The sequence below is a fragment of the Diabrotica virgifera genome, chromosome 2 (genome assembly GCF_917563875.1).
Source record: "Diabrotica virgifera virgifera chromosome 2, PGI_DIABVI_V3a".
In the NCBI taxonomy this organism is placed as follows: Eukaryota; Metazoa; Arthropoda; class Insecta; order Coleoptera; family Chrysomelidae; genus Diabrotica; species Diabrotica virgifera.
The window spans coordinates 8,295,837-8,313,118 of NC_065444.1; the positions used below are offsets into that span (position 1 = coordinate 8,295,837).

Here is a 17,282-nt window from a genome sequence, read left to right on the forward strand (position 1 = left end):
AAATTTCATTATTTTCATTACATGTTTGTACCTATATCTATATACTCCCTTAGTCCTTTTGCAACCCTCATGCCCAAAAAATTTTCTTCATAAAATTGATAGTATCCTGTCATTCTATGGATATGGCAGGAATCAGAAATTCATCGCAACTCCCCATTTTTTTCTCATGGAAAATCTAATTTCACAGGAAACCCGTGGATTTTTCCATAAATCGTAAGTACCTTTTCTAGCCTTCCAGTATTGCAAAGGGCAGGACTCAGAAAATCGTGGTTGAAGTTCTGTTAATATCTCCCGGTCTATAAATAAAATAAAATTTACACCGTTTTCAAAAGCTTTTATTATTATTAGGGCAAAGGGAAGTTGCAGCTGCAATCATATTGTTCCAAAACTTTTTTAAATGGATGTTTATACGCAGGCGTTTCAGTTTCCTTTATAATCAATTCTTGAACTAATTTTTGATAGCGCTCTTCTTCTTCCTTTCCTTTCTCTAGTTGACGTTCAAGTTCCTGTCTTTCTTTTTCCTGGAAAGGAAGAAAATAAAAATACAGTTCAGAGGGAAGAAATCATTAACGAACATTGGAATAATTTTTATTAAAACATATTACGAAGATCTCTTCTGACCACATATTAAACAGTAGAGGGGATAGTACACATCTTTGCCGTATGTACTACTTTTTTTATAGGTACCTATCTCTTGAGATCTTTGATCTGCTACTCTTATTATGGTTTTCCAATATCGGTATAAAGTTTTAATGATAGATAGTAGGTACAATAAGTAAAATATTAAGTAAAAAATAACAAAAAAGTACATACCCTCAACATGTTATTATAATCAATTTGTTTCTTCAAATCATCTCTATATTGTTTGACAGCTTCACGTTCAAGACGGTCACTTTCAGCTTGTAAGCATGCGTTACGTTCGAATATAAAACGTATCATTTCGTTTTCGGCCTGTTTTAGTTTCAATTGATTTTCTGCCTCTTTTCGTTTGTGCTCCAGTTGTTCGTCTCTGCCTTTAAGAACAGCCTAAAAAGATTATTATCAAATTGTATAAAAAAATAATTTAAAGAAGGAAACTTTATATCTGAATGATTTCCAATAACAAAGGGACTTAAACAAAGATGTTGTCTGTCTTTATTTAAAATATGCAGGGTGTCTAGAAACTCTACCGACAAACGAATACAGGAGATTCCTCAGATAATTTTAAGACAATTTAACCCAATTCACTTAGTCCAAAAACGCTTCCTAAGGGAGCTGGAGCTACTTGAAGATGGCGTCTGGTAATTAGTTTTTGTTAAATATATCCGGCACGCTTCTATTTAGAAAAACAAAAATTGGTATGCGTATTTATCTTCCAGAGATAAATCGATTCCATATATTCCAAATTTCTAGTACCGGTCATAGGCGACCGTTTTGGGTAGGGCAACGGTTACTTTATGCCATACCTTTTTTGTCTTTGACTTTTAACCATTTTGATTCTGGATTATTAAATTGTGAGGTATTCTTGTTCAAAAAGGTACACTTGTTTTAAGTCGATAGGACACACCATTTTCTATAAAAATTAATTTGAAAATTTTTCGTTTTTTAAATAAAAAAAATAAAAAAAAACTATTTAGAAAAACGAAAACTTATACGTTTAATTATATTATACACGAATTTCTAATATCAGTCATATGCGTCGATTTTGGGTAGGTCAACGGTTATTTTATCGCATAACTTTTTTGTCTTTAATTTTTAAGCATTTTTGACACTAGATTATTAAATTATGAGGTATTCTAGTAGTAAAAGTTACTCTTGCTTTAAGTTGGTAAAATACACCGTTTTCTTTTGAAAACTTTTTTCAATTTTTTTTTCGAATCAAAGAGACGAAAAATTTTCAAATCGATTTTTCTAGAAAACGGTGTGTCCTATCGACTTAAATCACGAGTACCTTTTAGTACTATCATACCTCACAATTTAATAATCCAAAGTGAAAAATGCTTAAAATTTAAAGACAAAAAAGTTATGCGATAAAATAACCGTTACCCTACCCAAAAAGGACGCCTATGACCGGTACTAGAAATTCGGAATGGATGAAATCGATTTATCTCTGAAAGATAAATATGCGTACCAATTTTTGTTTTTGTAACTGGAAGCGTTCTGGAGGTATTTAAGAAAAACTAATTACAAGACGCCATTTTCAAAGAGCTCTAGCTCCCTTAGGTGTAGAGCTCCCCTTAGCTACCCTTAGCTCCCCTCGGAGTAGGTGAGTTTGGTTAAACTATCTTAAAATTACCTGTCTTCGTTTGTCGGTAGAGTTTCTGGACACCCTGTATATTCAATCATCGCTAGAGCAGTGGAGGAAACAAGTATCCGGAATGGGAATAGACATAGGCGGTGGTAAATGTCTAACAACTTTGTTTTTCGCAGATGATCAGGTAGTCGTAGCGAATGATGAGGAAGACATAGACTACATGTTTAGAAAATTAAAGAAAGAATATAGTCCAGAAAGACACTGCCCATCCGCTAGGAAAAATATTCTAATTCGGATTTTTTGCACAATCTTACTCAAAAAGGACTCCTCTTAACAAATTTGCATGTTGCCAGGACCAAAAGGTGGTCAAAAATTTTTTAAACGTTTTTTTTGTTTTTTTCCTAAAATTATTTTTTTTTGCATGGAAAGTTTTTTAGGTTTTTTGGATCATTCCAAACAGAAAAGGTCTTTAGTGACATTTCTCTAAAAATGATAGTTTTTGACATATAAGCGATTAAAAATTGAAAAATTGCGAAATCGGCCATTTTTAACCCTCGAGAACTATGTGAAAAACTGAAAATTTGAATGTTACCAAGGTAGGTAGATATTCTTTAAACATCGATTGATGAAATCCCGAAGAGTTTTTTGCAATACAATATTCAAAACTTCTTTGTTTTTTAATTGCTAATCAAGCGTGCGCGACACTATTTTCCACTGACAGTATGGTGCAAATGAAAGGAATAAATTCATTATTTCGTAAACCGGCGACTTTAAGGAAAAATCCCGAAACAGGTCGATTTTTATTTTTAAGTTATGATATTGTGGCATATATGGTATACTAGTGACGTCATCCGTCTGGGCGTGATGACGTAATCGATGATTTTTTTAAATGAGAATAGGGGGTCGTGTGCTAGCTCATTTGAAAGGTTCTTCAATTCTCTATTCAGTAGTGTAAACATTACATAATTATTTATACAGGGTGTCCTTCTACTTCCATTTTTGTCAAATAATTTAATTTAATAAAAATTTTTACTACCTGTATACACCCTGTGACACCCTGTATAAATAATTATCTAAATGTTTATATTACTGAATCGAGAATTGAAGAGCCTTTCAAATGAGCTAGCACGCGACCCCTATTCTTATTTAAAAAAATCATCGATTACGTCATCACGTCCAAATGGATGACGTCACTAGTATACCATATATGCCACAATATCATAACTTAAAAATAAAAATCGACCTGTTTCGGGATTTTTCCTTAAAGTCGCCGGTTTAGGACATAACGAATTTATTCCTTTCATTTGCACCATACTGTATACACATGCAACGGTGGAAAATAGTGTCGCGCACGCTTGATTAGCAATTAAAAAACAAAGGAGTTTTGAATATTGTATTGCAAAATACTCTTCGGTATTTCATCAATCGATGTTTAAAGAATATCTACCTACCTTGGCAACATTCAAATTTTCAGTTCACATAGTTTTTGAGGGTTAAAAATGGCCGATTTCGCAATTTTTCAATTTTTAATCGCTTATATGTCAAAAACTATCATTTTCAGAGAAAAGTCACTAAAGACCTTTTCTGTTTGGAATGATCCAAAAAACCTAAAAAAACTTTTTTCCATGCAAAACAAATTATTTTAGGAAAAAAACAAAAAAAACGTTTAAAAAATTTTTGACCACCTTTTGGTCTTGGCAACATGCAAATTTGTTAAAAGGAGTCCTTTTTGAGTAAGATTGTGCAAAAAATCCGAATCAGAATATTTTTCCTAGCAGATGCGCAGTGGCTTTCTGGACTAATATGAAAAATGGGGCCTCAATATGAATATATCAAAGACAGATTATCTTAAAATAGGGGATGATGAAGAAGATCCAGATTTAGAAATTAGAACCACAAAAACATGTAAAGAATATAAATATCTCAGATCTATAATATCTAAAGAAGGCACTACTAAAAGAGATATCGAAAACAAAACGCAGCAGGGCAAAAAAGCGGTAAACATTCTAAGCTCTCTACTATGGTCTAAAGATATAAGACAAAAAAACGAAATTGACAATCTATCGTACCTTGGTAGAGCCTATTATGACTTATGGGGCAGAAGTTTGGCAGATCACAAAAAAAGATAGAAAAAGGATAGAAGTAGTAGAAATGGATTGTCTAAGGAGAGCGTGTAGTATATCCAAAAAAGATCACATCAGGACTGGAGATATTCGAAGGAGGACAAATCCTGTATATTCCAGTGTAGATAGAATTGAAACGAGATAACTAGTGTGGTATGGTCACGTGAAACGAATGAATGAAGATAGATGGCCAAAGAAAGCTTTAAATTACATACCACAACAAAGAAGAAGAAGGGGAAGGCCTTCAGTTGCCTGGGAAGAAAATGTACGTCACATCATGAGAGATAGAGCCATCAAAGAAGACGAATGGATGGACAGAAAAAGATGGCGGTCGAAATGCGAGAAGCGACAGAGGCTGTAGGAACCTCGCATATAGATAGATAGATAGATAGATAGATAGATAGATAGATAGATAGATAGATAGATAGATAGATAGATAGATAGATAGATAGATAGATAGATAGATAGATAGATAGATAGATAGATAGATAGATAGATAGATAGATAGATAGATAGATAGATAGATAGATAGATAGATAGATAGATAGATAGATAGATAGATAGATAGATAGATAGATAGATAGATAGATAGATAGATAGATAGATAGATAGATAGATAGATAGATAGATAGATAGATAGATAGATAGATAGATAGATAGATAGATAGATCTACAAGCAAGATATAGGAAATTCTGTCAAAATATAGGTTAACATATATACAATATCGGCAATATTTAAGGTGGGTATTGAATACTGGCAATCCATGATTGGGTGGAAGACATAAAAAGGCAGAAAAAACGTACCAATACCTAGATAGATAGACAGCGCTGGCAGCGAAGGCAGTTTATTCTGTCGAGGTAATTCTAAGCTATTATGGGGATTGTGTGGGTGACCTAAATAAACTAGGAAACCGTAGCAAGATTACGGTAGCCTGGGTATCGGATCAAGCGGGTCATAAAGGCAATGAAGAAGTAGATGAAATGGCCAAACAAATCTCATTAATGCCATTTATTAGACCGAAAACTTTCTGCAGTATTGCAAAAGCAGGAACAAGAACAGCTACGTGGAAGAATTTACCATACCAATTTAGTATTTACCATGGTGGAGGACACAGATAGTCGAAACAGTTGATTATGAAACATTCACCAAAATATACGATCGACCTAATAAGTAAAGAAAGGAAAACAGTTAAAGTCAGAGTAGGTCTGCTAACAGGTCACTGTTAGCTGAATAGGCATCTGAAGCTGCTGGGATTGGCAGATAATGGCCTATGCAGATTCTGTCACCTAGAGTCTAGAGCAGTGATTCCCTAAGTGGTCCAGGTGGACCCCAGGGGTCCATGAGGGACTCAACGGGGCTCTGCGTTGGAGTGAAATAAAAATAGGGGTTCACAGGTTGTAAGTGGGAGTCCACGAAAATTTTATAGTAATTTTGTATTTATTTAAACAAACTTGCATTTTTTTATCGTAGAATATCAATGAAAAAATAATGTTTTAATAGTATGGACTTAAACATGTCATTAGCATTCATTATAACAAGTTATATTGATTAAAAACAAGTTTTTGATCAAATTTTCGTGTAGAAAAGGTTGAAATACCGTTTTTTACATTTTCCTCCATTCCCAAAATAGGTACATGTCCTTCGATTTGACTGAAAATTTGCCCACAGCTAGCCAAAACACAGAACTTTAGGTGGTCAAAAGAATTTGTAAATATAAAAAAAGTACGTGGAATAATATCAGAGTCAAAAATATTGGCGTCTATTGTAAGAACAATTAACTCGGAAAATATCGACCGTACGAAAAAAATGGTTAGAAAAAATTGTAATAATTATTGTAAACACGATTTATTTGGAACAATTTCAGTTCCTACCATTTTTGTCGAAAACTTAAAAATGGCAGAGATATTGAACAAGAACCACTGCTATCCAACCAATCAGGTCTTATGCTCGCGACTTTACCGCATACGTACTATCTAAAATATTGATTTAAGCAAAAAAATGAAGGAAATTAAAATTGTGTAAAATTTAATTCTCTCCATTTTTGTATATATACATTTTTGTTCTAAAACTAATAATAAACGAGATAACTCAATAATTATGCTCTAACTGTCACTATTTCCCCCATAACTTGGAAAATATCGACGGCACAAATAAATTTATAATAAAAGAAATTATAGGAAATCATATTTTCAACAATTTCAGTCCTTACAATTATTGTCGAAAAGTTAAAAATGGCGGAGATATTGAGCAAAAACTGTTCTCCTTTACAATTAAGATGGCGGCTAACGTAACGGCAGAATTCATTCGCGATACTAAATTTACACTACTATTGACCCCCTAAAAATTAGAAAAATAGCTCGGCATTGCTAAAAAAATTGCTTGGGTAGCTCGGCATGCAAGATCAAAAATTCTAACCCGACTGTACTAAATAATTTTGACTCTGACATTATTGCATGTAGTCCGTTATTTAACGGTAAAATATCGCAAGACCTCTAAATTTTAAAGAACCGCTTAGATTGACATGAAATTTGGCACACACATAGCTAACATGTCAAAGAAAAAAAGTGATATTGTGCCGATATGTGCTTTTGCCCTGGGGGTGGTTTTCACACCTCTTGGTGGTGAAAAATATTCGTCCAAAGTAAGTCAGGAAATGGATAAACTGGCTAATTTTAAATAACTTTTGTTCTATAGAGTTTTTTCACTAAGTCAATACTTTTCGAGTTATTTGGCAGTGAATATGTTCATTTTTTCAACAAAATAACCACGCTTTTAGACGGTTTTTCGTAAATAACTCAAATAGTCGAAAGTCGAAATAGTATTTTGTCGAAAAAACATTCTTAGCAAAAATATAGCCTGTAAAAAATTTTAAAAAATGGTGTATATATCACGTCGCTATACCTAGTAGAAGCAGAGTTATAGCTAATGAAAAATAGGTTCATGTTCGTCAAATTCCAAATGGAATACTTTAACGTGAAATAACCAAAAATGAAGCACATTTCGGGGAAAACTCATTACAACTTATTTAAAGTGTTCAACAACAAAAAAAAGCTTCATTTTTGTTTTATAAAAAAATTTCTAGCATCAAAAGTAAACAAGTTACGCTCAAAATAAAGTTAGTCCCTTTTTGTTTTGGTAAAAAAATCGAGAAAATCACCCCCTAATTAGTATCTTAAATGAACTTAATCGTTACGACTTTACAAGTTTCTTGACTCGTGTATGTATTGTTTATATGATCTGTAAGTTTCATCGGTTCAAAGTCCTTATTATTGAAAAGGCTGTAGTTAAAAGGGGTTGAACGAGTCACTGATCTCGAATGTATGCAAATTTAGAAACACCAAATGTTAATCAATTTTTTCTAACAGAAAAACAAAAAAATACATGATATTCAGAAGCAATGCTGACTTTTTTTGTTTTTCGAGATTTTTGGTATCTCTAACAATTTTTAAGTTATTTGAAAAAAAGCATATTTTTCAAAATTAAAATTTTTAAAAATTTTACTTTGAAACCAAATTTTTTCAAAAATAAGCACTTTGAATCAATGAAACTTACAGATCATATAAACGCAACATAAGAAAAATAATTTGTGGAGCGGTAACGATTAATTTCATTTAAGTTGCTAATTAGGGGGTGGTCTTCCCAATTTTTTTTTTGTCAAAACAAAAGGGGCCAACTTTATTTTGAGCGTAACTTGCTTAAACTTAATGCTAGAAACTTTTGTAAAAATAAAAATAAAGCTTTTTTTAAACACTTTAAAAAAGTTATAAGGGGTTTCCCCAAAAAGTGCTTAATTTTTTTGGATATTTCACGTCGAATTATTCTATTTGAAATTTGGTGAATATGAATCTATTTTTCATTGGCTATAACTCTGGTTCTACGAGATTAAGAGACCTAACGCGTACACCATTTTTTTTACTTTTTTATATTCTATATTTTTGCTAAGAACGTTTTTTTTTTCGACAAAATACTTACTTTTTGAGTTATTTGCGGAAAACCGTCTAAAAATGCGGTTATTTTGTTGAAAAATGAACATATTCACTTGCAAATAACTCGAAAAGTGTTGACTTGGCGAAAAAGCACTATAGCACACAAGTTACTTAAAATTAGTCAGTTTACCCATTTCCGGACTTATTTTGGACATATATTTTTTTACCCACAAGAGGGGGTGAAAGTCACCCCCAGGGCAAAAGCACACATCGGCACAATATCACTTTTTTTCTTTGACATGTAAGCTATACGTATGCCAAATTTCATGCCAATCCAAGCGGTTCTTTAAAATTTAGAGCAAAAACCGTGAAAGAATGTACGAATGTAACTTTTCTTGTATTGTAAAACTATACAAATTCTTTTAACCACTTAAATTCCTGTGTTTTGGCTATCAGTGGGCAAATTTTCAGCCAAATAGAAGAACATGCATTTTGGGAATGGAGGAGAATGTAAAAAACAGTATTTTAACGTTTTCTACACTAAAATTTGATCAAAAACTTGTTACAATGTCTAACAATCACATTTTTGAGTCCCTTCTATTACAACATTAATTTTTCCGTTCGGCCTTAAATGTCTTATTTTTAACACCCCCTCCCATCATCCCCCTTAAATATTTTTAAAAATAGGTAAATTTTAATAGCATTTTAATAATGATAAATGCTTGAATACCAGATAGAATTGGGTGTCAAATAAAGATAGAAATCTAACAATAAAACACTGAAAACTTTTGTTTTCAACACTTCCGCAAAATTTATTACAAATTAATGTTATTACAACTGTTTCGGTAGACGCATAATAAAAAACCAGCACTTGAGAAAGGGACTCTGTAGTGACATTCATTTTTAGTAATACATTTTGTGGCAGTATTGAAAACGAAAGTTTTTACTCTGGGCTAATTAGCAAAATTCATGGAAAAGTTATTTACCAGCAATTTTATTGCTGGAATCGAATTATAAGATCCTATATATTAATAATATAGGTATGCAAAGTCCGCAGATAGTGTGCTACTTTTTTTATAAACAAAATGGCGCCGACAAATCGTATTTTTTTCAATTATTGCTCTATAACTCCGAAGATTTTAACTTTACAACAAAAACACCCAAATAAAAATTCACCGCAATTAAATTCTGCATAGAGATATGTTTTTCACGATTTGCTCCGACGAAAATTTTCCTCGGAAAATGCGGGTTTTCCTAACAAAAACTATAATTTTCAAATAAAGTTTTAGGTAAGTAATTATTAATCAATAATTAAATAACTTAGTGACACCAAAGATTTCTTGGTATAGATTGTAATTCCAGAAGCCGGTGAAAATTAAACGAATATTTTAGCAACAATTCAATTGTTAATTTACAATTTACGATCGCAATAATAACCAAAATAATCATGATACATTGATCAAACTTATAAAGATTATAAAGATGAGATGCATGTTTAATATTTTATCGACAAAATATAAATTTTTCTTTTTTTTGCATAATCTTTAAATTTTGAAAAAAAAAATAGTTATAATACGTTGTTCTAATTAGTAAAGTACAAAGAAAGGTTATTTACCAGCAATTTTATTGCTTTAATCGAATTATAAGATCCTATATATTATTAATATAGGTATGCAAAGTCCACAGATAGTGTGCTACTTTTTTTATAAACAAAATGGCGCCGACAAATCGTATTTTTTTCAATTATTGCTCTATAACTCGGAAGATTTTAACTTTACACCAAAAATACTCAAATAAGAATTCACCCCAATTTAATTCTACATAGAGGCATGTTTTTCCCGATTTGCTCCGACGAAAATTTTCCTCGGAAAATGTGGGTTTTCCCAACAAAATCTCGAATTTTCAAATACATTTTTTGGGCCAGTAATTATTTATCAATAATTATATAGCTTGGTGAAATAAAAGCTTTCTTGGTATAGATTATAAATTCAGAAGCCGGTTAAAATGAAACGAATATTTTAGCAACAATTCAATTGTTAATTAACAATTTACGGTCGCAATAACAACCAAAATAATCATTAGACATTGATAAAATTTAGAAAGATTATAAAGGTGTGATGCCTATTTAATATTTTGTTGACAAAATATAAATTTTTAATTTTTTTGCATAATCTTTAAATGTTTAAAAAAAATTGTTATAAACAAATTAACATTTCTTAGAAATTGTTTATTATATTCTAATTTTAAAAAATACTTAATATGCGTATTTCATAGGTCTTGAAAATGAATGCTTTAAAAAATTTTTCCAACCATTTGCAAAAAAGTTAGGAAAGAGCAAAATAAATATACGATATCTCCATTATTTATAATTTGTTTTAATTGTTTCAAAGCTTAAAAGTGAGTTTATGGTACAATCTAATTACTCACAAAGAATGTCAAAAATTAGTGCAATGGTTATATTTTAATCAAAGATTAAAAATACTTTTTTTTTGTAATTTTTAGCGCGAAAGTAGGCTTGATACAGAGCCGGAGATAAAATGTTCACTCGAAGCGACTGACACGCTTAAACTCGCGCGAGTTGTGTATGTGGGCGGGTAGCTACGGTACTGTATTATTCTACTTTCGCGCGTGTAAATTACAAAAAAATATATTTATAATCTTTAATTAAAATATAACCATTAACCTGATAATCGATATTGTTTTATAAATAATTAGCTTGTACTTTAAACTCACTTCTACGCTTTGAAAGAATTTAAAAAAATTATTAACACCGTAGTAATCGTATGTTTATTTTGCTGTTTCATAACTTTTTTGCAAATGGTTGCAAAAAAGTTTTAAAGCATTCATTTTCAAGGTATTTGAAATGCGCATTTTAGCAATTTTTTAAAATTATAATATAATAAAAACTTTCTGAGAAACGTTAATTTGTTTATAACTATTTTTTTTAAACATTTAAAGATTATGCAAAAAAATAAAAAATTTATATTTTGTCGACAAAATGTTAAATAGGCATCTCATCTTTATAAGATTTCAAAGTTTGATCAGTGTATCATAATTATTTTGGTTATTATTGCGACCGTAAATTATTAATTTACAATTGAATTGTTGCTAAAATATTCGTTTAATTTTCACCAGCTTCTGGAACTATAATCTAAACCAAGAAGGCTTTTAAGTCACCAAATTATTTAATTATTGGTAAATAATTACTTATCTAAAATTTTATTTGAAAATTAAAGATTTTGTTGGGAAAACCCGCATTTTCCGAGGAAAATTTTCGTCGGAGCAGATCGGGAAAAACACGTTTCTATGTAGAATTTATTCATGGTGAATTTTTATTTGAGCGTTTTTGTTGTAAAGTTAAAATCTTCGGAGTTCTAGAGCAATAATTGAAAAAAACACGATTTTCGGGCGCCATTTTGTTTATAAAAAAAGTAGCATACTATCTGAGGACTTTGCATACCTATATTATTAATACATATAATAATAAGATTCGATCCCAGCAATAAAATTGCTGGTAAATAACTTTTCCCAAAAATGGCCTATTCTCCGATAATCAGCCCAGACTATTTTGGTGTTTTATTGTTAAATAAAATAAACCTCGTTCAAGTAACAATAAAATTAATTCAATAAAATTGTGTTTTGACTAGGAAAGTTTTGGGGTAGTTCTGATTTCTTCCATTATATATGTATTTTGGGCTGCTGAATCCGAATATGAGGTTTGCGGACAAAATTTCGTGACGGAACATTGAAAAAATAGCGAAAAAGCGTAAAATTTCTGCTTTTTCTCGATTTTTTGCTTAAATCTCGAAAACTATTAACTTTCAGTAAATGGTCTGTTAAAAGAAATTAAAGTACTTAAAATTCTCTACAAATATCACTATTTAATTTTTTTTTCAGACGAACCGTTTGGTATAAGAGGTAAGTAGAAAATTGCCAATTTTTAACGGTCTCGGCAAAACCCACTTTTTACATTCAAAACTTTATTTTTTATTAGAATGCTGTCATTTGATAAATTCCTCCTAGTTTTCTGCACAAATAATAAATGTTAGTTCATTTGGTATGTCTCTTGTGACAGCTTCCATGAATCCATTCCATCCTAAGAGGCCGAGAATGTCCCTGCTTTTCCCTTAGAGCCACAAAAGATCAGGCACAGATGGAGTCACAGTCTCAGTTGGTGTGAACATTTCCTTCGGATCTGTTATCTTGATTTCTGTAAGCCTTGAGGTTTTATCCTTTTAAAATGAATTAGTTGAACAGCTTCCTGACTTCCATAAACCTCAGGCGTGGGTTTCGTTTTTAAGCGAGGAATGGATTGGTTAGGAGCTACTGCATGTTTTGGTGCAATATAAGAAATACCACCTATGATGTGAAAAGTGTGGAATCCGCCGATTGTATGTACGTTAAAATCAGCGTCACCGTACACCTGCTATGTAAATCACGGCAGGTCAATTTTCTGCGGATCGTCTGCGAATGCTGACACTTCCAGGCCAACAGCTTCTGTATAGGATGAACAAAACCCCAAAGAGGAAACTACATCAACCTATTTTCTTGAACTGTACTTTTTGTAGAGAAAACGACTAACCCTGCAAGGAATGGTGAGACGAATTATCTGGGCCTTACAGCCGCTACTTTGAGCAAGCGAGTTGCTTGTCTGGAAGTGTCAGCAATCGCAGGCGATCCGCAGAAAATTACCAGCCATGCTTTACACAACAGGTGTACGATAACGCTGATTTTAACGTACATAAAATCGACGTATACCACACTTTTCACGTCATAGGTGGTATTTATTATATTGCACCAAAACATGCAGTAGCTCCTAACCAATCCATTCCTCGGTTAAAAACGAAACCCGCGCCTGAGGTTTATGGAAGTCAGGGAGCTGTTCAACTAATTCATTTTAAAAGGACAAAACCTCAAGGTTTATTAGAAATCAAGATGACATATCCGAAGGGAATGTTCACACCAACTGAAACTGTGACTCCACCTGTGCCTCTGTGCCTGATCTTCTGTGGCTCTGAGGGAAAAGCAGAGATATTCCCGGCTTCAGGGTGGAATGGATTCATAATAAAGTTTTGGAATGTAAAATGTGGGTTTTGCCGAGACCGTTAAAAAATTCGGTTCGTCCGACCAACGGTTGTCCAACCGAACGGTTCGTCTGAGAAGTAAATAGTGATATTTGTAGAGAATTTTAAGTACTTTAATTTCTGTTAACAGACCATTTACGAAAAGTTAACAGTTTTCCAGATTTTAGCAAAAGGGCGGAAAAAAGCAGAAATTTTTCGCTTTTTTCGCGATTTTTTCAATGTTCCGTCAAGAAATTTTGTCCGCAAACCTCATATTCGGATTCTGCAGCCCAAAATACATGAAAGAAATCAGAACTACCCCAAAACTTTCCCACTAGGGAGCTCGTATAGTACAAATTGACTGAATTAAATCAACCGCACTTATTTAAAAGAAATAAATCTTAAAACTAGAATCTTAAATCTTTAAAACACAAATTATTGTTAATAAATAAATTGCTATATTTACACATTGTAAAGCTTTCTTAGCTTCCGCAATTTTACATTTGGCCTCATCTTGCTTTCTTTGTATCGCTTGTCTATATTCTTCTAATAATCTACCTAGTTCGTCTTCTTCTTGTTTCATTTTAATTTCCAACTCTTTCAGATGTTCCTTATACATGGCAGTTTCTTTTCTTGCTTGAGTTATAGATTCTAAAATAAAGAGTATGTATGAGTTCAACATTTACATACAATAAACTTCAAGTACCTACAATTTATACATCCCACAAAGAGTACACTTTAGGATAATTTTCTAAAAAACCGGCAAATAATGCAATAAATTATAAAAGAGATTACAAAAATTTAAACAAAATATATTTCAATTTAATCCATAATACACAAAATAATAATTTCAGAACGCCTATGATGTGGAAACAATTGATTGTTTTTTTTTTTTTTTGGCTAATGCCTCGACAACTGATGGCCATTGGCATGGTAGGTACGGTAATTTTGAACAGTTAGGTACCTAGTGTCATGTGTAGTGTGTGTGTTGAGTAAGTGTCTTGTTACTTTGTAAAGTCGACGTCATTGTCTTTGCAAAGAGACGCTAATTGTATCCGAACGTCTGCGGTCCCTCCGGTGAGTACCGATCCCACAAGGACAGAAACTATATTCATTTACTAATTTATAATAAATAAAAAATTTCTGACCCTGGTGAGATTCGAACCCACAACCTTTCTGATTTTTTCGATCCAAAGGCAGGCGCTTAAATGATAAACCAAACATCAATAAAAACAACATAAACAAACATTATATAAACTTTGAAATTATATTTAAACTTAGTGGGTCCGTCTATTGTTGTTTTTACCGTTGTTTTAGTTGTGTGTTTTAACTGTTCGCAACCACTTTTGGCATGCTTGGTCAAGTCAAAGTCTCTTTTTAAATTGCAGTATATTTTTTGATAAAGTGTTTTTTACTCAATAATATTTCTTTAAGAAGGCATGGATATCCTGCTGAGGCGTTAAAAAAGTGAATAAAAATGTCATATTATCATTGACAACCTTTTTTACGTACCTAAGCACACGAAACTCTAGTAAATAAATATACTCTAGTAAAATACTCTAGAAGTACATGTACCTACCTTCAATTTCAGCTTGTTCTCTTTCCAACTCTAGTTTACTCAACTTAATGTAAGCTTGATCAATAGCATCCTCATCTCTTTTACGCTTTTCCATAATCTCAGCATTTGTCCGGATTTGATCTAGAAGTATCTCGCGCAATGACTCGACGTCTTTTCTTTTAGCCTTTAATGCTGAAATAAAAAAAAATGAAAATAAAAATCTACATAATATGTACATATGGAAAACAACTAATACTTCGTTTTAAAAAGATTTGTAAAGGATTTAAAGGACATTACACACATCTTATTCTGATGGAAAATATAATTCTGCCCAAATGCAATAATACAGTGAAACCTGTCAGTAACGGCCACTAAAAATGAAAGAACTATTGGCCGATACATAAAGGTGGCCGTCATTGCCAGTTTTGGTAGTCTACATATAATTGGTAAGGGGAATTTTTAAACTGGCCGTTAGTACAGGTGGCCGCTTTTGGAAGGTGGCCGTTAACACAGGTTTTACTGTATTTACATACATAGATTCGTCTCGAAATTATAATTATTTCATATCATTGCGACAACTCTGAATTTTGATTAATATTGGCGTAAATTGTAATTAAAGTTTATGGAAATCACATTTTTGAAGTCCATTGAAGTTGTCATTCATAAATACCATTAGTCTAGTGGCCATTGAAATCAGATTAACCCAGTGTTAGCTAAGCCGATTAGAGGAACTATATATTTTGTTACGACTGACCAAATTATACCCACAATATTATCTATAAGATAAGAGTACACCTCTGCCTTATTACTTGCAGAACTATTCATTAACTGCCGAATCTCTTTTCTCTCTCTAACTCACGTAGGTACCTACCCATTTGATTTCAGATTTATTTATATCAATTTACGCCGTTATTAATGAAAATTCAAAGCTGGTGCACTGATATGAAATGATTGTAATTTCGGAACGAATATATTTACGTAAATAGTATCGCATTTGGGTGACATGATATTTTCAATAAGAGGTGTGCGTTGTCCTTTAGTGCATAAATTTCATTCCTGGTTTCCATAAAAGACAAAAAGTAAACTTGTAATATACAGGGTGATTGGTTAGTAGGGTAAAGCTCAATAGCTTCGCTATAGTAATAGATAGCAATAAAAGTTAATAACAAAAATTTTAGCCACCTTTGAGCTTTATATTACAAAATTAGTTAGTATGTTACAGGGTGTTCGATAACACAGTGGCAGACTAACTTATGTTTTTGGAATGGAACACCCTATATTTTATTTTATATTCGAAATCCTGATAACTTCTCCATCACAAAAATATAAAGGTTTGTAATGTTATACAGGGTATTTACAAAGTTATAACCAATTTTGTATGAAAATCGTAACAAGTTCAACTCCCTGTATAAATAAAAATAAGCGCAACAGCAATGGTTTATTAATGCCATATTTTTTTTATTTATTGTCAAAATTTTTAAGAATTATTGATATTGCTAATTTTCTTTTAATCAAATACAGGGTGAGTCAAAACGCAAGTACATTATTTTCTCAGTAATGTTAAATGGAACACCCTGTATTTTATATCATTACTGAAAAGTAACATTAACGTACTTTTTTTATTACATTAACGTACAAATTTATTAGTTTTCGAGATATTTTCATTTTTCAGAGCAAATTATTTTAGGTGTTAAAATTTATTTAAATTTGAAGTAAGCCATGACTGAATTGACAATTTAAGATTACCGATTATCAATCCGGTAATCAATGTAACACTGTAGCAAATAAAGAAATAAAAATAATTTATTAGTAATACATTTTACAAACAAAAACACAAAAACTACATGCAACATTTTTGAAACAATTAAAAACTATCTTTTTATGTAAATGCAACAAATAAACAAAAAAAAATTAGTAATAAATTTTACAAAAAAAACACACAAACACAAAATACAATATTTTGTGAAGACAATTAAACACTACTTTTGTATGTAAATGTAACAATGTAACAAATAAAGAACGAAACCTAATTTATCAGTAATACATTTTGCAAAAAAACATGTTTGAAAAAATTAGAAGCTACTTTTAATAAAATATTTTTAATATTTAATTACATAAGATGTTCAAAATTATCTCCTAACACATTTATGTACGCCTAAAAACGATCATTGAATGAGCTACTTACTCTACGGAGCATTTGTAAATTAACACATCGAAATACACTTTGTATTCTATTTTTCATCTCATCCCTTGTTGTTGCAGGTATTTTATAAACTTCATTATTAACGTAACCCCAAAAAAATCAGTCGAGTTTATTAAATCCTGGTGATTTGGGTGGCCACGCTACTGGTCCATTGAAAAATGAAAATATCTCGAAA

The 17,282-nt window shown here is 31.7% G+C and overlaps 1 protein-coding gene across 1 annotated transcript in view; it reads right to left on the reverse strand.

Annotated features, from left to right (window-relative positions):
* Positions 1–313: 313 nt before the first annotated feature.
* The window catches only part of LOC126879428 (cilia- and flagella-associated protein 53-like), a 56,422-nt gene continuing 39,453 nt past the window's right edge, over positions 314–17,282 (reverse strand). The window contains exons 6-9 of the mRNA XM_050642441.1: positions 14,926–15,096; positions 13,813–13,997; positions 814–1,026; positions 314–521 (exon numbers count right to left, since the gene is read on the reverse strand). Of these exons, the coding sequence (XP_050498398.1) occupies positions 345–521; positions 814–1,026; positions 13,813–13,997; positions 14,926–15,096 (746 nt within the window). The 3' untranslated portion in view covers positions 314–344. The remainder of the gene's footprint in view (positions 522–813; positions 1,027–13,812; positions 13,998–14,925; positions 15,097–17,282) is intronic.